General features: G+C 48.9%; 1 protein-coding gene across 2 annotated transcripts in view; it reads right to left on the bottom strand.

Moving 5' to 3' along the window:
* TRANK1 (tetratricopeptide repeat and ankyrin repeat containing 1) overlaps positions 1-25,251 on the bottom strand; it is a 1,265,441-nt gene that overhangs the window by 161,952 nt on the left and 1,078,238 nt on the right. For both annotated transcript variants that reach the window (XM_078688288.1, XM_078688286.1), the window contains one exon: positions 24,493-24,638. In XM_078688288.1, the coding sequence (XP_078544414.1) occupies positions 24,493-24,638 (146 nt within the window). The remainder of the gene's footprint in view (positions 1-24,492; positions 24,639-25,251) is intronic.

The raw sequence follows: 25,251 nt of genomic DNA, 5'->3' as shown, positions 1-25,251 counted from the left end.
TCCTTCTTCATCTTTTCAAGTGCTGTGTCTACCTCTGGTCCAAACAATTGATTTTGATTAAATGGTTGATTTAAAATGGTAGTTTGCACTTCCTGTTTAAATCCTAAAATGCGTAGCAACGCATGTCTTCTAAGTAGGACACTAGTGTTTCCAGCTCTAGATGCAGTGTCTGCCACATCAAGTGCACATTTGATAGAGGTATTGGAAATTAGCTTGCCTTCTTGTATAAGGTCGTTTGCCTGAGCCTTATATTGGTCAGGTAGATGTTCTAGTAGTTTCTCTAACTGACCATAATGAGCCCTATCATATCTTGAAAGGAGGGCTTGTGTGTTAGCTATACACCATATGTTGGTAGCTTGCGCAGCTATTCTTTTACCTGAAGCATCTATTACCTTAGATTCTTTGTCAGGTGGGGTGCCTCACCTGACGTTTGTGAATTTGCCCTTTACCTAGCATTTGATACAACTAGTGAATCTAATGGTAGTTGCCCTTTAATGTAGCTGGATCCGCAGGTGCAGGTCTATATTTTTTCTCAATTATAGGGTTTAGGATCCTAGTACGTACAGGGTCTTTAAATATCTCTGGAGCGTGTTTGATGACCCCTTTAATCATAGGAAGAATTTGAACAAACCTTTGAGATTGTTCAAATGTGTCTAACAGAAAATATACCTCTGCCTCATCAGAATGCAAAGTGACCCCATGGTAAATGGCAGCTCTGTTCAGCAGGTGTCCAAAACTATTGTTATCTTCTGGGGGAGATGTTTTTGATGGGTATGACTGTGGGTCAGGAATATCTGGTACATCCTGTGAGTTTGGGTACTATAGGGTATGGGAAAGGCTCATCTAGATCTATACCTCTCCCTAAACTATACTCATCATGATTTTGAGGTGAGTGTGAAGACAGAAAAGGAGAATGCGGAGGAGAAATATGCGGTGAATTGTTAAGAGGAGAAGGGGATGAAGGAAGTATAGGAGAAGAAGGGTGCATAGGAGATGTGGCAGAGTCCTTCTTCTTGGCAGGTACTACAGGTGTGGGTGTTGTATCTGCCTTCCTCTTCTTGTGTGGGATAGTGGATACACCACCTGTTTTTGGGTCAATGTAGATCTTCTTTTGCAGAGGATCAGGTTGGAAAAGTTCTTCTTCTTGTGGAACCTTTGCCGGCGCCGATTTTTTCGGTTCCGGACGAGGTTGCTGCTTGTCTTTAGCCTTAGGAGGTGTTACAGTGTCCGTTGGCGTAGTTTTCTGCACCGAAGGTGTTGTTTTCGGTGTCGTAGGCTATTTTGAGGGCTTGTGCGCATCGGAATCAGGCCTTGTCAGTTTCGGTACAGAAGACGATGGCTTAGGAGTGGAAGCTGGTCTCGTCGGCTTCGAGGCGTCGGACGCTGGCTTCATACCTTTGTCTTTAGAAGTCGACGGTTTTAGAGCCGAGACTTCTTTCGGTTTCGATGGAGCTGGTAGGATCGGCACGTGCAGCTTGCCCGGTAAGGAGCTGCCGGAAGGCTTATTTATTTTCTTCGGAGCCGGGCTTGATGGCGGGGCTTTCGAAGTGGTTTTTCGGTCGCGACTGGGCCGGCCCAGGAGGCGGAGTGTTGACCTTTGCTTTCGGTTTGGGTGTTGTGTATGGTGCAGGGGCAGCAGTACACATGCACTGACCCGATGGTATGGAGTCGTCTGCCTCTGATACTTCGATTTGGAGATCATCGGAATCTTCTTGGGGAACGAGCGGAACCTGCTTGTCTAAGATATCCACCGGTTCCGGAGCTGATCTCTGCATGTTGTGTCGACGGGCCCTCTGATCTCGGATGGTTTTCTTGGATCGAAAGGACGCGCAGGCTGTACAGATGGATTTGTCGTGTTCTGACGATAAGCACAGGTTACAGACCTCGTGATGGTCACTGCGTGGAAACTTTGCTCCACACACGGGGCATTTTCTGAATGGCATCCTTTCCATGAGGTGTAGGCCTCACGGCGTGGATAGGCCCAACGGCCCGCGCCGACCGGAATCGAGCTGATGGAGTCGAAACGAGGTTAGTCGATATCAAAGTTAATTAGGTGAAGTTTTAATACGTTTTTGCGCTTCGAAGTACTTGAAAAGTAGATTTCGAGCAGGAGCGGAAAAAGTTCATCCGAACCCAGTGGCGGAAAAAAACAATCTAAGGATGGAGCTGATGCCCATGCGCTCTATCTCCCAAGGGAGGAGTCACCTATTTCGTGACTACAAAAGACTTCTTCGAAGATGACAAAAATATGCAATCATCCGAGCCCAACACCAGGTGGCGATCTAATGCAAAGTGTAGTATCTGCAGCTCATATGCCTCAAACCTACTGTTTCTTACAGATATATCGTTACTGAAGGTAAGTAACTTGTGCAATTGAAAGAAACAAGTTAGTATTAGATTCCTTACCTTAGGATAGATACCCCAGCAAATACCAACCCCGGTGGTGGGTCTGCGAACCAATAATCACACCAGAAAGTCCTGGAGAACGGAACAACCGAAAAAGCCATCTCTCCGGACTTGGCTGTCCAGGCAGTAGTGTCTCGCGAACGTGTGCAGCGAGGCCCGCGTAGCTGCCTGACAGATGTCCTGCAAGGGGACTCCCCAACCCAGGGCAGTAGTAGCCGCCATGGCCCGAGTGGAATGGGCACGCAGTCCCACAGGACGACCCTTCTTTTTTTTATTTTTATCTTTTTATTGAATAATCAGCTCCGTAACAGTGCACATCAGTTAGCAATGGTAATACACCGACAATCAGTCATAGAATCAACCATATCAGCAGGAGGACCCTTCTTAGCCAGGGAATAACCAGCCTTGATGCACAAGACGACCCATCGAGAAATGGTTCGTTTGTGCCTTCTTAGCGCCCACGTAACCAACAAAGAGTTGGTCATCCACCCGGAACTGGCGTGTGCGATCCAGATAGTATGAGAGCGCACGTTTTGGGTCCCGACGCTGGAGCCTCTCTTCCTCTTTCGAGGGATGCGGAGGCGGAAAGAAGGCAGGCAAGGTGATGGACTGCCCGATGTGGAAGGCTGTGACTAACTTGGGCAGAAATGAGGGCCTCGTTCTCCAAACAACCTTGTTAGGATGGACAGAAAGTAAAGGAGGTTGTGAAGAAAGAGCCTGGAGCTCACTCACTCTCCTGGCAGAGGTGATGGCAACCAGGAATGCAGTCTCAAGAGTGAGAAGACTAAGAGGACAGTTATGAAGTGGCTCGAAGGGAGCGCACATCAGATAAGTCAGAACAAGGTTCAAGTCCCACTGAGGCATCACGAAAGGAACAGGAGGAAACATGTGAGTGATGCCCTTCAAGAACCTATTTACAACTGGGGACTTGAAAAGAGAGGGCTGATCAGGTAACCTTAAGAAGGCGGAAATGGCAGAAAGGTAGCCCTTAATAGTGCCTAGAGCAGAGCCCTGCTGGGCAAGAGAAAGAAGAAAGAGGAGAACCTCAGAAAGAGGGGCAGAAAGTGGATCCACAGCCTTTGCTGTGTACCATGCCACAAATTTGTTCCACCTGCAGGCGTATACCGATTTTGTGGAGGGACGCCTGGCTGCCAGAATCACATCGCAGACTTCAGGAGGCAAGTCAAATGGCCTCAACTGTTGCCGCTCAATCTCCACGCATGGAGGTGGAGACTGGACAGGTTCGGGTGGAGGACCGTCCCCTGCTGCTGCGACAGAAGGTCCTCCTGAAGAGGCAGACGAATTGGGGGATCGACTGACATGCTGAGTAGCTCGGGATACCAGTATCTTCGTGCCCAGTACGGAGCCAAAAAGATGACTTGGACCCCTGTCGCACCTGATCTTCTTCAGCACTCTGGGCAGAAGTGGTATAGGCGGAAAGGCGTACAACAGACCGCAACTCCACTTGTGACGAAAAGTGTCTCCGAACCAGTGCCGCCTTGGAAATTCCAATGTGCAGAACTGATGACATTGCGCGTTCTCTTCTGTGGCGAAAAGATCTAAGCAAGGCTCTCCCCACTGCTGAAAGAGACCTAGCGCCACGCCATTTGTGATCCATCATACACAGACGTCTGAGTTCGTCCGCCCTGGTGTTCATGGAACCTGCCAGGTGTTGAACCACCAGGGTCACGCCCTGATGTTCCAGCCATTGCCAGAGGTGCAGAGCCTCTTGACACAGTGTCCACGACCCCATCCCGCCCTGTTTGTTGGAGTACCACATGGCGGTGGTGTTGTCCGTGAACACCTGCACAACACTCCCCTGGATAGAGGGGAGGAATGCTTTCAGTGCAAGCCGGATCGCCCGCAGCTCCAGAAGGTTTATGTGGAGCCGGGACTCCGTCGGAGACCAGAGGCCTCTGATCTACGCCTCTCCCATGTGGCCCCCCCCAGCCCAGGAGGGACACGTCCGTCACAACTACGTGCTCCGGTTGGGGTAGGAAGAGGGATCTGCCACTGACCCAATCGCGGTCCGTGAGCCACCACTGCAATTGTCTTGCAGTGCCCTCTGAGATCAAGACATGGTCGGACAAGTTGCCCTGATGCTGGGCCCACTGAAATGAATATGCTACTTACCAGTATGCATCTGTTCTTGGCATGTAGGGCTGCTGACATTCATATCTATAGCATAGATCGCCGCCTAGTGTTGGGTCCGGATGATTGCACATTGTTGTCCTGGAAGAGTCTTCGAAGTATCACGAGATAGGTGGCTCCTCCCCTGGACTATAGTGCGCATGGGCATCGACTCCATCCTCAGATTGTTTTTAGCCATTGTGGCAAAGATGGAGTGTAACAGTGTAAGCGATGGCCATGCTAAGAGTAAGTGTAAAAAAGTCTGCAGCCGCTACAGGCGCCGGGGAGGAGGGCGGGCGATATGAATGTCAGCAGCCCTACATGCCAAGAACAGATGCATACTGGTAAGTAGCATATTCAGTTCGAGGCATGTGGGCTGCTGAATTCATATCTATAGCATAGAATATATAGCAGTCCCTCCATTAACGGCGGCCGCCTGTGCCAGCTGCAGAAGTCTGAAAAAGTGTTTTAAGAACAGCCTGCCCTACAGCTGCCTGCTGCTTGGAGTGCACATCTACACAGTAGTGTTTAGTAAATGTGTGTGGTGTAGACCATGTGGCTGCTCTACAAATATCCTCTAAAGGGATATTACCAAGGAAAGCCATAGAGGCCCCCAACTTGCGAGTGGAGTGGGCTCTGGGAGGGACCGTCAAAGTGCGCTTAGCATTGTGGTAGCAAATCTGAATGCACTTAACGATCCACCTGGCTATACCTGCTTTGGAAATGGGGTTGCCTTTGTGCTGGGCTGAAAAGGCAACACAGAGTTGTTGTGTTTTCCTAAAGTCTTTGGTCCTATCGATGTAGTACATCAAAGCTCGTTTGACATCAAGAGTGTGGAGCATTCTTTCGGCCACTGTCTCTGGGTTTTGAAAGAACGCGGGCAGTTCAATGGTCTGATTGACATGGAACTGCGAAACCACTTTAGGAAGAAATTTAGGGTTAGTGCGCAGCACCACCCTGTTTGAGTGAATCTGTATGAATGGCTCTTGTACAGTGAGCGCCTGCAGCTCACTAACACGTCGTAGAGACGTAATAGCAATGAGAAAAGCCACTTTCCACGTTAAGAACTGAATCTCACATGAATGTAGAGGCTCAAAAGGTGGGCCCATCAACCTGGTGAGGACCACATTGAGGTTCCATACAGGAGCTGGCGGGGTCCTGGGAGGGATGACCCGCTTCAGCCCTTCTAGGAAGGCTTTAATGGCAGGCACCCTGAAAACGGAGAGATGCTGCCTGTTTTGGAGATAAGCCGCTATGGCGGATAAATGTATCCGAATGGAAGCATATGCAAGATTGCATTTTTAAAGATGCAACAAATAACATATGATGTTGGGAATGGACGCATCAAGCGGGTTGATGTGGCGTTCAGTACAGTAAATGACAAACCGCTTCCATTTTGCTGCATAGCAGGCTCTAGTGGTGGGCTTTCTCGCCTCCCGAATGATATCCATGCATTCAGGAGGCAAGTCAAGGTAGCCAAACTCTAAGACCTCAGGAGCCAGATCGCCAGATTGAGCTGTTGCGGATCTGGATGCTGAATGTCGCCATGGTTCTGCGTCAAAAGCCTGGGTGTGAGGTGCAGCCGTTGATGCGGTACCACGGAGAGTTCTAGAAACGTGGTGTACCATGGCTGGCGTGCCCACGTTGGAGCAACCAGGATGAGTGTAATCGAGTGTTGCATAAGCTTTCTTGCCACCAGCGGTATGAGAGGTGCTGGGGGAAAAGCGTACGCAAATCTGCCTGACCAGTTCATCCATATCGCATTGCCCTGCGACTGTGGGTGAGGGAACCTGCCGGCAAAGCTTTGGCATTTTGCGTTTTCCCTTGTGGCGAACAGGTCTATGTCTGGATGACCCTACCGCTGGAAGTACGGGTGGAGTACTGATGGATGTATCTCCCACTCGTGCATTTGGTGGCTGTACCTGCTGAGCAGGTCCGCCATCTGATTGTGTGTGCCCGGGAGGTGTTCCGCCATGAGGAAGATGTTCCTCTGAATGGCCCACTTCCACATGCTCTAAGCCAGATGAGACAACTGTGGCTTTTGGATGTAGTACATGGCCGTCATGTTGTCCGTCTGGATCAACACGGCCTTGTTGCACAGATGTACCTTGAATGCCTACAGCTCCATGAAGATTGCCATCAGGTCTAGGTAGTTGATGTGCATCTTCCTTTGCTGCGTTGTCCATAGTCCCTGCACCGTGTAGTGGAGTACATGAGCTCCCCATCCTTGGAGAGATGCGTCCGTCGTCAGGACAATCTGTGGCACAGGCTCCTGGAACGGTCGGCCCTTGCAAAGGTTGTGTGGATTCCACCAATGCAGAGAGTTGTATGCCCGACTGGTCACCAACACTACGTCGTTCAACTGTCCCTGAGCCTGGGTCCACTGATGCGCCAAGCTTTCTTGGAGAGGACGCATATGTAACCTCGCGTGCGGGACTATGAAGATGCAGGAGGCCATCATGCCTATCAACTGCATGAACACTCTCGCAGGAAGCGAGTGTTGCGGTCTGAACTTTTGGATTAGCGACTGGATGTTGTTGATCCTCACTGAAGTTGGCTGAGCCGTGGCCGCCAGGGTATTTATCGTCGCGCCCAGATACTGCCGCACGTGGGCCGGCTGAAGGTGCGACTTTGGATAGTTTAGTGAGAATCCCAGACCGTGAAGAAGGTGAATGGTCTGGGACATGTCGGCGGCGCACTGCTGGGCTGACTTTGCCTGAACCAGCCAGTCGTCCAGATAAGGGTAGACATGTACGTTTTGTCTCCTGAGGTGCGCCGCCACTGTCGCCAGACATTTGGTGAATACTCTGGGGGCAGTGGTCACTCCGAAAGGAAGGACCTTGAATTGATAATGCCGATTCCGAATGGTGAATCTGAGGTATTTTTTGTGTGATGGATGGAGTGGAATGTGGAAGTAAGCATCCTTGAGGTCCAAGGTTGCGAGGAAGTCTCCCTGATGGAGCAACGGAAGAACTTGCTGCAGCGTTAGCATGTGGAAGTGTTCTGAGAGAATGTAGTGGTTCAGGGGCCGGAGGTCCAGAATAGGTCTGAGGAACCCGTCCTTCTTTGGGATTAATAAGTACAGGGAGTACACTCCTGTGCCTTCTTCCTCTACTGACACGAGCTCTATAGCGCCTTTTTGCAGCATGACAAGAACCTCCTGCTGCAATAAGTGCAAATGCTCTGTGGACATAGGACGGTGTTTTGGTGGTATGTTGGGTGGAGTGGATGTGAGCTCCAAACAATAACCGAACTGGATAAGTTTCCTGACCCACCTGTCTGTGGTGATGGATTTCCAGACTGGCAGGAACTGCTAGAGTCTCCCCCCGACAGGTGTGGAATGGTCGGGGGCAGTGACAGGGCGTCACTGTTTGTTGGAGGCGGAGGAACGGGAGTTGTTGTTGCCCCTGCCTCTGCCTTTGGCGCTGTTGCCACGATAACCTCCTCTACTTTGCTTGGGGTAAGAGGATTGCGCCCCACCTTTATTGAATTGTGTTTGCTGGGACATCTGGCCTCTGGAAACACCTCTATTGCCTGAGCGACGAAAAGTGCTCCCCCGAAACTGTTGGGACTGGAGAGCTCTCATGGACTTAGCAGTCTCGGTATCCTTTTAAATTTTTCCAAGGTGGTATCCACCTCAGGACCAAATAATCTGTCAGGGTTTACTGGCTGGTTGAGGATGGTAGTTTGGATCTCAGGCTTAAACCCGGAGATTCTGAGCCATGCCTGACGTCTCAACATCACACTGGTGTTGATTGCCCTAGCTGCAGTGTCCGCAACGTCTAGGGCACACTTAATTGAAGCGTTGGAGATGAGCTTCCCTTCCTGGATAAGCATCTCCGCTGCCTCTTTATATTGGTCAGGGAGATGTTGCAACAGGGTCTCTAGTGTGTCGTAGTGTGCCCTGTCGTACCAAGCCAAAAGTGCCTGCGTGTTAGAGATACGCCAGATATTGGCCGCCTGAGCTGCTACTCTCTTTCCTGATGCCTTCAGCACTTTGGATTCCTTGTCCGGGGGAGGAGCTTCACCAGTGGTCTGCGAATTCGCCCTTTTGCGGGCATTAGAAACGACCAGGGAGTCCAAAGGCAACTGGCCCTTGATGTAGGTTGGATCGTCAGGTGCCGGTCGGTATTTTTTTTCAATTCTAGGGTTGACTACCCTTGACCGCGTGGGTTCCTTAAAGATGTCCGCAGCATGTTTCAGGACCCCCTTTAGCATCGGGAGAGTTTTCACAGTCTTTTCAGCTGTCGAAAAAGTGTCAAAGAGGAAGTCCACCTCCACGGGGTCAGCATGCAGCTCAACATCGTGGTTTTTTGCCGCCCTCTCGATCAAGGCATTGAATGCCGCAGAATCCTCAGTGGGAGAGGTCTTGACGTTGTAGACCTGAAGGTCAAGGGCGGGTTGCTGATCCCCTTGGTCACCTGCCTCCACCCATGAGTCCTGTTGTTCATCAGGATCTGTGTTGGCAGGAAAGTTGTATTCCTCGTCCTGATCCCCAGCATCCTCAGCATCTGAATAAGTTGGTGAGGGTGTGGCAACTCTTGGAGTCCGAGGAGCCAGTGGTTCGACCAAGACCGGTGAATCCGAAGCAGGTTTTTTGCGCTTCAGAGGAATTGTGTATGACTCTAAAGGCTTTGTCGCCGTAATCTTCCATTTGTAGAGCGTAAGCTTCCCGGTGTCGGCATCGATGAAACGCTCCGACTGCTCCTCTACCAATGGTGGTCGATGCTTCAAGCCTTCAGCCGGGTGAGCAGGCGTCGACCCCGCAGAACCCTGCAAGTTCGCTTCTGGCACTGACCGTGGTGCGAAGGCCTTTGGTGCCACATTCGGCGGCAACGTGAAGAGGATTGGCGTCGACGACTTTGACGTGGGGACCGACTGCTTCGGGGCGGAAGGTGTCTTGGGGTCTTCCGCCGAAGCCTTGTCCCTGATACGCTTCAGGGAGTCCGAAACCTGCTTTGTAAAGGAAGCGGACGGCTTCGTTGACACGACAGACGAACTCGGTCCACCAAAGGGTGAAGACTCGAGCGTCGATGACTTGGGCTGTTCCGGCCGAGGCTTTATCGGCTCGGCTGCCTGGGTAACCGTTTTTGGTGCCCCAGTCTTCGGCTCGACGCCCTTGCAGGTCTTTGGCTCGACGCCCTTCTTGGACGTCGGCTCGACGCGTTTGCGTGGCTCTGGCTCGACGCCCGTCTTGGACTTCGGCTCGACGCCCTTGCTTGACTCCGGCTCGACGCCCTTGGTCAACTTTGGCTGGACGCTCTTGCCCGACTTCACCGGGTCGACAGCTTTCTTCGGCCTGGGTTGTCCCGACACCTCGGAAGACGAGGGTGTCGACAAGGGAGCAGACGTTTTCGGTTTCGATGGCGTTTCAACCAGTTTCGGTTGTGTTGATACCAAAGGTTTCACTTTCGGTTTCTTTTTTGACAATGGCGGCTCCGCCGAAGTGTCCGTAGCCGGGCCTGGAGGCGGGGCCGTGGATCCTGGTAGAAGGTCTTGGGTAAGGCCGAGTGGCGATCCCTCGACCTGAGCCTTTGAAAGTGTTCGAGGGGGCATAGCTCTTCCTCTGAGCTATCTTCCATGGCCCCATAGGCCTCATTGTCGTCTCCTACCGTGTCGACGACTTCTTCTACGCTAGGTCTTTGACATCCACTTGATAGTCGTAGTCGATTTCCTCCGCTGGAGGTGAAACCTGCAGCTGAACTTCGTGTTCGTCTGCTTCCTCGCTGTCGAAGATGTCCACCGGTGCCGGGGCCGACTGCCGGGCCTCCATGCGCGCCACGCGCCGAATCGTCTTCTTCGAACGAAACCGTGAACAAGCCATACAGTTGGCTTCATTGTGGTCCGGCGACAGGCACTTGTTGCACACCGGGTGGACGTCGATGTGTGGGTACTTCGATCCGCACACGGGACACTTCTTGAACGGGCTCCGTTCCATGTCGCGTTGTCGAAGGTCTTGCTGCGTCGACTGGGCCTCGATCACCGAAGAGTCACGTGACTCCCTGGATGTCCAACTCGGGAAGCGAGTCTGAACAGAACTGGGCACCGAACGCAAACAATACCGACGGTACAAAAAAGGCCTTTTGGCCTCGCAAAGTTTATGTCGATTCCGAACTGGAGAGAACGAAATTACATCCGAATCCAATGGCGGAAAAAAACAATCTGAGGATGGAGTCGATGCCCATGCGCACTGTAGTCCAGGGGAGGAGCCACCTATCTCGTGATACTTCGAAGACTCTTCCAGGACAACAATGTGCAATCATCCTGTGGTATATAAATAAATAATACCGGATCTAGGTTTGACTAGGCATAGCAATAACAGATAGCTCAATAAATAAGAGTCAAGATTCGAGGTAGTAGGAGTTTGCAGGTTTATTACAGCATAAAGGACAGGAACAGGACAACCTGCATAGGAATAGGATGGCAGAGCCCGGCAGCTGCCGGGGCTGGATCTGGGATGAGCGCGCTAACATTTAATAATAATACACGATCATATATACTAAAACAGTTGCATTACAATACATATGATAGGCGGAGCAGTGGGTGTGGTCAATAGCAGTCGCGAAAGATAAGGGTGAAAGATGGGTGTAACAGAGGCGTATACATAGACATGTGATGCAAACGTAACAGAATATGTCATAAATGGGGCGGAAACATGGAGGGGGCTACCTAAGGAGCCGGGACCTCTAACCTGGTGGTGCGCGCAAACTGGCAATGACGTGTTACTAGGAGAAGCTGGGGGCTATGAACTTTGTGCTAGGAGCAGAGACTGAAGTCTGGAGAGTCAGGGCGACATGTACCTAAACAGTATCTAGTATCTGATGTTTGAGAACATGTTGATATGAACTAAGAGTCAGGAGGGGAGAGGCTAACGGACTCTAAGACTGGAGCATGCATTATTCTACATGTAGTGCGTGACGAAGAATATTAAATGACCATTAAATGCAGTATTTCTCTTACATGGAGACGTAAAGGCTAGACAATGACGGAAACTATTGATGCAGTTCAGTAGCTTAGGAATGCAGAGAAGGAGGACTGAACTGATAACTGGAATCATAACATACTCTTGGCAGACTCAGAGGCAGAGCCAGGCTGAGCCGGGCACTGCGAGGCAGGAAGTAAGTGAAGGGTCGAGGATACAGGTGGGGGCTGTATCGCTCCTCAGCGAGGCTTCAGGAGACAGGAGACAGGAGCTGAATCTGGTGTCCAGGCCCTTCTGAGGCCTAGAAACGGGAACTTTACAATGGAATAACGTGCACACTGAGAAACGTGGCAACGTAACTTCACATGGGCCTGATATTCGTAGCATTCACGAGAACTGGAAACTGGCATACTAGAGGTGGACACAACTGTAATTGCGTCTTTAATCGAACATAGGGAATACATATGCATATTAATCATGCACAGATAACATATGATGGATGACTCGTAGGGACACAGAACATGGCAAAATTTACTTTTCCACATTCCCTCCTTGTCACTACGTTTCCATCAGGAAACATCAATATTCATGATTCCATCTATCATTTCATACAGTATCATTTGCTCGTCTCGAATTTTCTGGGAACGGGATTTAGAACGGGGCTTGGGACTAGGAATACAAGAGGTAGCACAAATGCCGCAAATCGCAGGGCCACATTGTATACAGAGGCAGCAGCTGACTATGATCGCTACTGCAATACCTAGAAAGGACAAGACTTTCCATCCCCAAGCGGAAACTATGTTCCAGAACCAACCGGACCACGTCCAGGTGCCTGGATCTTGGTGTAACAGATGGGCAATTTTATGGAGTCTGGTTATAGCTGAATAAACAGACGGCGCGTTATTTGGAATGAAAATGCAGCAACTAGATCCGATGACTCTACAGGCCCCGCCCCTATCGGCCAATATGACGTCAAGGACGAGACGATTCTGTAAAACGACAAATCTCATAGCAGATTGCTCTTCGGTTAAGTTACCTAGAGCAGAGGCAGTCTCATTGACTACAGCTTCAAGGGTTCTGGTTAACCTACGGATTAGCTTACTGTTCTGGATAGGTCCTATAAAGAAGAAGAAACCTCTATTGAAATCTGTATACTGTTCTAGAGCAGTTTCAGTATAATCGACAATGGGGGACTCGATCTCCCTTTTATGTCTAATGTGTACTAGATGTGTATTTCTATGATAATCAGATGGGGCTAGGAAAACTGGTGGCAGTAGGAAGGCAATGTAACAGGTTCCCTCCCAATCGAGGGGCAGACGAACATATGCAGTTTGACCACAAATAAAATAAGAATGGCGTGAAGCTTTGAAAATAGATTTCCCACTGTCACTATATTTGACAATAGTAGTACAATCGCTATGTCCTACATGTACGGAACCATTATTTTGGACACATAATTCGCCTTTGACTGGTAGTACTGAAATAGCAGGTAAGTCTGGAGTGGAATCAGACTGAACATTTAGGACCATAAAATTCGAAGAATAATTACCTAAATTGTAAACTTCGTTTTCTAGATCTAACCCTGTTCTGTGGGGAAGACCTTGCTTGTCTGGGAAACATGTACTGTTAAGAAAAGACATATCTGTTGAGGATGACGTTAACGTGGACCATGCTCCACACGAACCATTATGTGAAAATGGATAAGGAAAGAGTGGCAGAACTCCCTTCGGTGTCTGGAAAGGGGGGAGTCGACCACACACCCAACAATTAGTGGCATTGCTGGTCTGGTGTGAATAATGTAACATGCGGATGAAAGAATTATTACGCATAGCGAGGCGGTAAGAGAGTTCATGAGGAGGTAGATCACTAAACGTGTGCTCTACTGTAGCATTGGCAGACTTATTTACATGAGAAACTGGAAAATACAGGTAAAATGCATAACTGGTGCAGGAAATCATAACACTGAGAAATAAAACGAAACATAGAAAAACGATACATCGAATTGAGTTTTGACTAACTCTCTCACTATGGGGGTCTATTTTATACATGTCAGAAACAGTCTAACCGTTTCACCTAGGGGAGGACTTAGACAATCAAACTGGCTGACTTATTTTACTAGACCTTAACTTGAGTTTATATTCCTGTTGCGGAGTTTCTCTAACAGGGAAGGGTTCGTAGCAATGTCTTTTGCGGGACAGTCCTTTGAATCCTGGGAAATGTTCTTTGAGACTGGCTTCAATCCATAAAACTTCTTTATATGCGAAAGATGCACCCAGCCTTTGCGTCCCTCTAACTTCACGGCTGTACGGGTGGCGAGGAGGACCTGTCGGGGCTCCTTCCAGCGAGGCTCCAGCGGACTTGAGCGGTCGAAATTACGCACTAGGACCATGGATCCTGGAACGATTTCATGCGGTGCCACCTCGGTATTGTCTGGAAATGCGGCGGCAACCTGTGAACGACAAGAGTTGAGGGCAGACATCAAGGAAGCTAGGTAATCTGTCAGCATATTACTTGAAACATCGGTAATACTTCGGGGTCTAGGTGTACCCCACATGTTAGGGGGGCGGCCGAATACGACCTCATACGGGGACAGACCTGATCTGGAATGTGCGACCATGCGCATGTAGAACAGAGCAACTGGCAGAGCTACTAGCCAGTCTACACCTTTCTCTTGACAAACTTTTGCGATACGGATTTTCAAAGTCTGGTTATGTCTCTCTACGAGACCGGCTGCTTCAGGATGGCGTACACAATGGAACTTCCACTGGTACCCTAACAAAAGGGACACATGTTTCATGAGTTCAGATGAGAATGGCTGGCCGTTGTCAGAATATACGACTCTAGGGAGTCCATAACGGGGGAAGAATTCACGAACCAACTGCTTGGCAGTGGTCGCGGCTGTGTAATCTGGGACTGGATATGCTTCTGTCCACCTGGACAAAGCGCATACAACTACAAGGACATACTTGAAACCTCGACATCGCTCCATCTGAATGTAATCCATCTGGAGGACTTCAAAAGGGTGGTCAGGGGGCTGGAATCCACCTTGTTCCACCGGGACACTTTTACCTGGATTAAACTGACAACATATCATACAGGTACGGACTTTCTGCTTGGCTGCAGCTCGTAAATGCTTGTTGAACCAAATGTTCTGGATACTATCTAACATAGCTTTTTCTCCTAAATGTGCTGGACTATGTGCGGTATTAATAATGACTTGAACCATAGAGTCGGGGAGAAACCATGTGGCTCTACCCTTTGTTACCCATCCCTGACCTGTCTGGACCCCTCCTTGTTCAGACCATTTCTTGATTTCATCAGGAGTAGCATGTAACTGGATATCTATGACATCTTGAGTAGGTCTTTAACTGTCATACATGTAGTCGGATCTGGAGTGTGTGTCGGTGTCTTATTTACTGGAATGTCTGGTGTCTGAGCTGTAAGCTTGGCTGTGCGATCTACTAGATCATTACCCTGGGAAATAATGTCAGTAACTTTCGTATGTGCTTTGCACTTCATGATAGCGATAGATGTCGGTAAATGTATGGCATCTAACAGAGCCTGAATAAGGAGACCATGCTGAATCTTGGTTCCATGAGAAGTCATGAAACCTCTCTCTTGCCAGAGCACTCCGAAGTCGTGTACAACTCCAAATGCGTAACGTGAATCGGTGTAAATATTAACTTTCAAGTTCTTGGCGTGTATGCAGGCTTGTGTCAGAGCAACTAGCTCCGCTGCTTGAGCAGACAGGGTGTCAATGCGGTGTGTTTCAATAACTTCAGTGTCAGTAGTCACTGCATACGCGGCGACTAGTTCTCCTGTACTTGTTCTCATACATGAACCATCCACATAAAGTGTCAGGTCTGGATCTGGAAATGGAATATCCGTCAAATCTTGCCTTGGCTTTGTCATGATGTTAACTATTTCCACACAGTCGTGTGTGGCAGAATTTGAAGTAACTGATGGTAATAGTGTAGCAGGATTTAAAACATTGCAGCGTCTGATTTCTATGTGTGGCTGGAACAGTGTCAATTCATAACCTGTTAAACGTGCAATTGTCAAATGCTGAGTTTGTGTTCGGTTTAAAAGAACTTCCACGGAGTGTGGAACTTGTACTGTCAGGAAGTGTCCTAATACTATGGAATCACTTTGTCTGATAGCTAGTGCTGTGGCTGCAACTGACTTGAGGCACGCAGGCAGAGCCTGGGCTACAGGATCTAATGTGCTCGAAAAATAAGCACAGGGCTTGTATTGTCCTGCTTGATCTTGTGTGAGAACAGATAATGCTGTACCTTCGCGTTCAGTGACGAAAAGTGTAAAAGGCTTACTGTAGTTCGGTGTTGCTAGAACTGGAGCTTGGCATAGGGCTTTCTTTAACTCATTGAAACTAAGTGTATGTTCAGATGTCCAAGGGAGGACAGTCGATACGGCTGCCTCCTGTGTCGTTAACTGTATCAGTGGCTTGGCTAGAAATGCATACTGAGGAATCCATTGTCTGCAGTAAGAAGTGAGGCCAATAAAAGCACGTACCTCCTTCTGGGTCTTGGGCTGAGGAAGACTCGCTATCAACTGGATACGGTCTGGTGTCAACTGCCTACCCCTCTTGGACAGTAAGTGTCCTAAGTAGACCACTTGCTGGACACAGAATTGAAGCTTCGAAGGGGACACCTTGTGCCCCATCTCGGCTAGGAAATACAAGACTGTAAGGGATGCTCGCTCGCAAGCACATTCAGAACGGGCTGTGATCAGTAGATCATCGACATACTGGAGCAGGGCAGTGTCAGTTGGCATGTGGATGTTGTCTAGTTGTCTCTTGAGTGCTTGACTGTAAATACTAGGACTTTCTGTGAAACCTTGAGGAGCGCGTGTGAACATATAGCTCCTTCCATTTAAACAAAATCCGAAAAGAAACTGGCTGTCTGGATGAATGGGAACACTGAAAAATGCGTTCTTGAGGTCTATGACAGTAAAAAATGAGGCTTCGGAATCAATGGCTGTCAACAGGGAAGAGATATCTGGGACAACTGGATACTGGGGAATAATACATTTATTAAGTTCTCGGAGATCAATCACTAATCGATATACTGGAGGTGCATTTGGGTCAGTACGTTTCATGACAGGAATGATCGGAGAATTGCATACATTGGAGTCAGTTTCTACAACTACTCCTTGAGCCATGAGCTCGTCAATAATTTTGGATAAGGCTGCTACAGCCTCAGGTGGCAATCTGTACTGTCTGATTCGTGGCAGGACTACACCTGGCTTGAGAGTCACACGATGGGGTGTGATTTGCATAAAACCAACATCAGTTGGACCTTGCGCCCATAGATGCTGCGGAACATTAGACAATCTTGGATCAAAATCTCGTAATACATAGTGACCCTTGAAGTCACGTAGGAACAATCGTATTCCCTCGGGAGAACAGAATATAACTGCACCTAACTCTTTCAGTGTTTTAATGCCTAATAGATTTTCTGGACATGACTTAGTAAGTAACAGATCAGTAGTGCGGGACAATGGACCTACTTCTAGAGTAACTGGCTTTGATATTTCATTTACAATAGGTTTTCCTGAAAATCCAAGGGAAACATTTCTAGAGCCTGAGAGCGGAGCCCCTGGAACTTCGGCGTGACTGATGGTGGTCCTACTTGCCCCTGTATCAATCAAAAACTTTCTGTCTTTCCCTAATACTTGACTATGAACATAGGGACCTTCTTGATCTACAGGTATCTCGATGAGAGGCAAGCCTACCTCCCTCTCTAGGCTGTTTCATGAATATGGCTGATACTCTGGATACTCAGACTGTGCATACTGGTACATCTGCTGTGTAACATGCTGCGTTGCAGCGATAGGCTGCGGTGCTGTAACTGTCTGTGGTGCATTCTGTGGCTGAGGAGTCTGTGAAACTTGTTCTTGTCTCGGCGGACGTGGTCTTTCTTTAGTCTTACCGGTAGCTATGTTGTGTTTCAGAACTGCACACTCGTTTATAAAATGACCTGGCTGTTTACAATAATTGCAGTTTCCTTTAACGGGAGCTGCAGGATGACTGGCTTGATTCGGACCCCTCTTCTGACTGTCTTGAGGAACGGATTGTGCAACTAGTACTTTCATTTTCGTGTCTTTCATACGTTTCCTTTCGTGTTCTTGTTCTTCTCTGATTCTATTCTGGTGATATTGAAGCATCTGTAACATTTGGGACGGGGTATTAGCTTGCCAGGTACTTTCGACTTTCAAAACTCGGTTTTTAATTTGCGGACTTGAATTCTCGACTAATTTAGTAACAAAAAGATGAGGGTATGACTCACTACTTGTCTTGAGGCCACTGTTTATGGTAAAACATTTCTCAAATCTGGAATAATAATCACTAATATCTTCGTCTTGTTTCTGTTTACAGGCTGAGATTGCATCCCAGTCTTCCTTTCTAGTTGTCAATAATCTGGGTAAAACTTGTATTAACAATTCTGGTAATTCTTTACATTTATCTCCAAGACCGGTACCTGGTACTCGTGTCTTGTCTTCAGCTTCTAGAACTGCCCAATCGATCTTTTTCTCTCCCACCTCCCATTCTTTTTCCTTGAGTTTCTCATATACCCCTGCGGGCAACAAGACTTTTAACATTTTAATGATATCTGGATACGTGTATTCTCCCATACGGAGCATGTCTTTTAATTCTCGGTGGAACCCTGCTGGATCTTTATCATGACAGGGAATTAATTTTTTCATCTCTAAGAGTTCCATCTTTGTGATCGGGGTGTAAACAAACACTCGTTGCATTTCACCACCCTCTGTCTTAACTGGATGCACTTCTCGTAACGGATTCTGTCTGTCTATGTAAAAGGGTTTACTTCCTGGGGGTGAGACATGAACAAAATGCGGGTTCAAAAACATACTATATTTGTGGCGCTGTTCTAGAATGACCCTAATCAAATCGGTACCTAAACCTTTCCATTTGTACTGGAGTAACTCGTTCAGGACATCGTGTAACGGACCTGGATCAGAATGTTGACCCTCATACAATGTAATGAGGTGCTGGATCATATACATACCCGCCAGTCGTTGCTCGGCTGGGGGCAATTTCAGAAACATTTGTGCCACTATTTCGTCTGGAAAAGTGGTAGAATCAGTAATCCATCGGACTGCTGATCGGACTAGTTCTTGTTCATGCATAGTACTTAACTCACTATAACCGATTCGTGATTTCAGAATGTGATCGGTAGCTTGAAATACTTGTTCCAGAGAACCTGGTTCTGGTGCTGGATGATGAAAAATTGACTTGTGTTCTAGGCGCAAATGGCGATCTGGAAATCTAGATTTTCCTACATACGCTATTCTGTCGGGATTCTCGTCCTCTACCTCTTCAGTATCAGAGTTACTTTCTTTCTCGCTTACTTGTGCTGCTTTACGTTGTTCGTGTATCCTTATTATTTCTTTACGAATCTTCTTATACATACTCTCTATACTACTGATGGTTCTGTGCTTACCCTCGGCTATATTATCACTCCACTTTGTCAGGGTTCTCATTTCGGCTTGATCTTTGGTCGGATAATCTTGTTCTCGTATTAGACAATTAATCAGAAACTTTAATAGCATGAGCTGGACTTCAGCTTTTCTTTGGCACATGACATCACTAATACTTTCTGGATCATTCCCGGTACGGATGAAACGATATATTCTGTCTAGATCTTCTTTCATATCTGGTAGGGTGACTAGATACTCGGTCACCTTTCTTACGCGTAATGAATATAAAACCATACTATCCTCGCCTGGGACTGGATCATAGCCACATTCATTAAGGGCTTTTCTTATTTCTGCAACAGACTGATGCCTGGGCGTACGCTGTGATGCTTGTGCATGTAATTCGGCTAACGTTAAACGCTTGTGTGGCGGCGGGGTTTGAGGAGTACCTCCCCCTGCGGCCCCTAAACTAGAGTCGTCTACTGATGCTCTTCGTCCTGGCAGAGTGGGAAATGGAAATGCAGGCTGGACTTGTATAGCGGGCTGGACCGGGGGTACCGTAACAGGTACTCCGGTGTCTGGAGGAGCGGGAAGTGCCTGATTTACAGGGACTGGCGGAGCAGGATTTGCATATTCTGGGACTGTGTCGTCCAAATAGGACGAAATGAAAATATCAGCTGCGGTCGGTTTGTGACGTAGCTTGGTCGGAACTAATGGTGGCGGGAAATTACTGGATGCCTCCGGGGTCGCTTTTGGCAAGCCCTCGGCAAGAAGAGGATACATACCCTTAATAAGTGCGTGCCTCTGTCTGTCTGACTGTTCAGTTTTAACTCGTTCACCAATCTCGATTAGTTCCCTTTCCTGGGCTCGTTCCAAGGATTCTCTACTTAATTCTGACTTTCTGATTTCTTTTTCGGTTCTTCTATGAGATTCTTTGCGCCATAACTCGATGGCATCTTTCTGTGACTGTCTGGCTTTCTTTTTCCATAATGCTTCTTCTACTCTCATGATGCACTCGGCATCCCATGTACCCGATACGGGCCATCTATACTTTTCTTCTAACTGTTTGGTATACTCTACCCATAAATCTAGATATAGTATGGCGCTTATGCCATGCTTCTGATACATAAAATGACCTGGACTGTCCCTAGGAGGGACAGGAACTGCTGCTTCTAGTAGACCTTTTCTGGTTTTTAACTGACTCAGTTTTGAAAAGAGTGGCATGACTGAACTATAATCTGGACACAATACAATACACAATGAACACGAGAATCACTTCGCACTCATACCACGACATTAAAATACATTAATAACATTCAGAATAACAGTTCGAACAGAATACTACCTGGAATACGGAAAACAGAATACATGAATTTTCTCGAGAACAGAACTGACTGGAACAGAAACTAGATGCACTGCTGAAACAGTACGAAACTTACCGGTCTCATACAGAGACACATCAGGACCCGCATCCACCGAAGTGGACACTTCGTTTGTGGGTCTGTGTACCACCAACCCACGGACCAGAGTCAATTAGATTGACCCTGTCTAGATACTACCCCAGCAACGGTACTCACCGGGCAGCAAGAACGGAAGGCCTCGGACTGGACTGGACTGCTTCGACGCCGGACGGACGAACTTCGGACTTCTGTTACGGGTGGGCCTCCGGATACCTCGGACCTTGGACTCTCGGCTTGGGCTCTGGTCGGGACTCGCCGCGTTCCTCCACCGCCTCGTCTGGATGCTGGACCGCCTCCTCCGTCTCCTCCGTGGGCCTGAGGGATACTTGAAGCAGAAATATCTGCACGTGCACGGTATGGTTCCGTCACGGCTGCAGAGGGTCAGGGGGCCGGCGTGGCTTCACCGGCGCGTGTGGAAAGGGCAAGTCCCTGTTCGGGCGCCATTATGTGGTATATAAATAAATAATACCGGATCTAGGTTTGACTAGGCATAGCAATAACAGATAGCTCAATAAATAAGAGTCAAGATTCGAGGTAGTAGGAGTTTGCAGGTTTATTACAGCATAAAGGACAGGAACAGGACAACCTGAATAGGATGGCAGAGCCCGGCAGCTGCCGGGGCTGGATCTGGGATGAGCGCGCTAACATTTAATAATAATACACGATCATATATACTAAAACAGTTGCATTACAATACATATGATAGGCGGAGCAGTGGGTGTGGTCAATAGCAGTCGCGAAAGATAAGGGTGAAAGATGGGTGTAACAGAGGCGTATACATAGACATGTGATGCAAACGTAACAGAATATGTCATAAATGGGGCGGAAACATGGAGGGGGCTACCTAAGGAGCCGGGACCTCTAACCTGGTGGTGCGCGCAAACTGGCAATGACGTGTTACTAGGAGAAGCTGGGGGCTATGAACTTTGTGCTAGGAGCAGAGACTGAAGTCTGGAGAGTCAGGGCGACATGTACCTAAACAGTATCTAGTATCTGATGTTTGAGAACATGTTGATATGAACTAAGAGTCAGGAGGGGAGAGGCTAACGGACTCTAAGACTGGAGCATGCATTATTCTACATGTAGTGCGTGACGAAGAATATTAAATGACCATTAAATGCAGTATTTCTCTTACATGGAGACGTAAAGGCTAGACAATGACGGAAACTATTGATGCAGTTCAGTAGCTTAGGAATGCAGAGAAGGAGGACTGAACTGATAACTGGAATCATAACATACTCTTGGCAGACTCAGAGGCAGAGCCAGGCTGAGCCGGGCACTGCGAGGCAGGAAGTAAGTGAAGGGTCGAGGATACAGGTGGGGGCTGTATCGCTCCTCAGCGAGGCTTCAGGAGACAGGAGACAGGAGCTGAATCTGGTGTCCAGGCCCTTCTGAGGCCTAGAAACGGGAACTTTACAATGGAATAACGTGCACACTGAGAAACGTGGCAACGTAACTTCACATGGGCCTGATATTCGTAGCATTCACGAGAACTGGAAACTGGCATACTAGAGGTGGACACAACTGTAATTGCGTCTTTAATCGAACATAGGGAATACATATGCATATTAATCATGCACAGATAACATATGATGGATGACTCGTAGGGACACAGAACATGGCAAAATTTACTTTTCCACAATCCGGACCCAACACTAGGCGGCGATCTATGCTATAGATATGAATGAAGGATGCAGGAGGCCATCAGCCCCAGAAGGCGCAGCCTCAACCTGACCGAGACTCGGGATAAAGGCTGAACGATTGGAATCAGAGCCTGAATATCCCGAACCCGCTGTTCAGGAGGATAAACCCGAAACTGCGCCGAGTCCAGAACCCCTCCGATGAAAAGGAGCTTTTGAGAGGGGCACAGGTGTGACTTCGGCACGTTGATGGAGAACCCCAGCAAGTGCAGGAGATCGGCCGTAGTCTGGAGGTGGCTGACGACTGTCTGGGGCGAGCCCGCCTTTAACAGCCAGTCGTCGAGATTGGGAAAGACCGACACCCCTAATCTGCGCAGATGAGCTGCGACCACCGCCATCACTTTTGTGAACACCGAGAGGCGCTGGTAAGGCCGAAGGGGAGCACGGTAAACAAAGTGCTCGTGGCTTACCGTGAACCGCAGGTAACTTCGGTGGGCCGGCAGGACGGGGATGTGAAAATATGCGTCCTGCAAGTCCAACGCTGCCATCCAGTCTCCCGGGTCCAGGGAAGCTAAGACCAGAGTCAGCATCTTGAACTTCTCCTTCGGGAGGAAGCCGTTGACATTCCGCAGGTCCAAGATAGGACGTAGGCCCCCTTTGCCCTTCTTGGGAACCAGAAAGTAGTGGGAGTAACAACCACACCCTACTTCCGGCCCAGGAACGCGCTCGACGGCCCCCTTGGCCAAGAGGGCCGTAACTTCCTCTTGGAGAAGTTTCAAGTGATCCCCCGACACGCGGTAGTACTGCGGTGGCATGGCTGGAGGGGTCGTCTCGAAGGGGAGGGAGTAACCCCTTCGGACGATTTGCAGCACCCACCTGTCCGATGTGATGGAGCGCCAGTGGAGGAGGTGATGGCGAACCCTGCCCCCCACTGGCGTAAAATGGGCCTGAAAGCTCGGACTAGGAGGGTTTTGAGGCGGATGCTGCGGGGGTGGATGTGGACTGGCCTCGCTGTTGTCCCCTGTTACCGCCACGGCGGTTACCACGTCCGCCGCCGCGCTGGATGTTAGTCTGCGGCCCATGGCTGGCAGGACGTGTGGGGGCACCCCTTCCTTGGCCACGAAAGGCAGAAGTCTGCTGACGCGGGGCCGACACGCCCAAGGACTTGGCCGTAGCCCGGGAGTCCTTGAAGTGTTCAAGCGCACTATCTGCCTTGCCACCGAAGAGGTGGCTGCCATCGAACGGCATTGTCCATGAAGGTGTTCTGGACATCGGCCAAAGCACCCGGCCCTCTTGGACTCCCAGTGGGGACCGCAGAGCCCAATGGCGCCGCGGAACCCGACGGAGGAGCGAGCGACCTCATGGCCAGGAGGAAGGCATCGATCTCCTCCGGCGTCGCGTTCTGCCCAGGGACCGGCGGGTATGGAGCAGGTCGCGACGTCTGTGGCTCCGGCAGAGCCGCGTGGGTGGTGTCGCCTGAACCCCCAGCCGCGTCACGTGAGCGTCGGGGGGAGTCAGAAGAGCGATGTCGCCTCTTCGACTTCTAGTGCCTCTTACCTGAGGACTAGGAGCCTGACGAGTGGTGTTGACTCGCCGAGCTGTGATGACTCCGGCCCCGCGACCGGTCCCTCGACCTCCTCTCGGACCGGGACCTCGAGCAGCGCGGGGTGGACTGCCGGATCTCGAGGTGCTTACGGGACAGCTCCAGCCTAGCTTTCGACGTGCAAGGCCCGGCAGTCGGAGCATGACTTGTCATCGTGGTCGGCCCCTAAGCAATACAGGCACCGGCGATGGGGGTCGGTAACCGACATCAGTCGGTTGCAGTCGGCACAGGGTTTGAACCCGGGCATCCCTACTGGCACCGATGGAGTCGCTCGACTCGAAAAATAGATCAAAAAGGATTGAAAAAGTTTAGTCAAAAAATGACTAAAGGGTACCACTTTTTCCGGATCTGCGCTTGCTGGCGCAGAAAAAAGAAGAACTGACGTCAGCGCGCGAGGGCAGCGTCTAAGTACTCCGGCGACATCATCCCGGCGCCAACGACGACGGAGCCGCAGACAACGCCAACTGGCGCGCAGGTGTACTGCTACGCAAAAATTTCCGGATCCAGACTGATGCCTGGGGATATTCTAAGGTAAGGAATCTAATACTAACCTGTTTCTTTCAGATGAATGAGTCAGCCTCGACAAAATGCTTGGGTGCTTGATGGATGTCTTAGAACAGGATTTGTTTTAATGCCATAAATGTTGAACCAATCTTGGGTGTACATGTAAGTAAAGGCAATGGATTAACTACATTGGTAAAATCTGAAATAACATTTCCTCGACAAAAACATGAAACATAGTACAATAAAAAAAATCTTCTAGCACAAATATTTAAGCAATATCATACACCCAACGGGATATATTTGACTTATGTGGTGATGAAATCAAAAAGTTAGCATCCTGAGAAGTTTACTTAAATAGATAAAACAATCTACCTTTCAAGGGCATGAGCAGCTTCTTCATACATTTTCTCCTGGCAATACATATTCAGTGCTAGCTCAAATTCTTGTATTTGATCAAAACATCTGGCAGCTGATTTAAGGTCCTGGATCCTTTTATAGAAGTATGCAGCATCTTTCACCTGCACAAAGAGCATAATCAAACTGCTATCGTTAGAACAATCTAAACAAGACTTGGAGAGAGTAAAAGCTATCTTGTGACTATCATGTCTTTACAATGTATTAACATATTTATACCCATTGATGTAAGGATAAACAACTGCAAGATCAAGGTTAGTGCTAGAATTTCTATTCATTCACAGAGTTTTGTGGAACGTCCCAGAGTCCGATATAATTCTGAAGGAACAAATGACTATGTATAGGTCCTAGGGACATAATTAGTCACTGTTTTATCGTGTGTGGCAGGGCTTCTTTTGTATGTTTTCAGGCAAGGCAGGTATGACTGCATGTAAACATTACTGCATTTAATATTTGAAGAAATATGTGTAATAGGTAGAAGACTAGGACAAACGAAATGCTTGATGGTAATGCTAACAACAGTGTGCTCAGTAATGTGCCACCATGCTGTAAGGATGTGGACGGTCCAAGTGCCTCACTAGTCGCCAACCCCCGGCCCTTCCAGCTGCCACACACCTAAGTTTGGGGCCCCCTGGTGTGCCACTGGGCTGTCATGAACCCAGTGGGGCCAGAGGATAGCGAGTCGGGCAGCCAGCTGCAGTGGTGGAAGACGAAGCT

Source organism: Lissotriton helveticus, chromosome 4_1 (assembly GCF_964261635.1).
Source record: "Lissotriton helveticus chromosome 4_1, aLisHel1.1, whole genome shotgun sequence".
In the NCBI taxonomy this organism is placed as follows: domain Eukaryota; kingdom Metazoa; phylum Chordata; class Amphibia; order Caudata; family Salamandridae; genus Lissotriton; species Lissotriton helveticus.
This window is presented reverse-complemented; position numbering and strand designations above follow the sequence as displayed.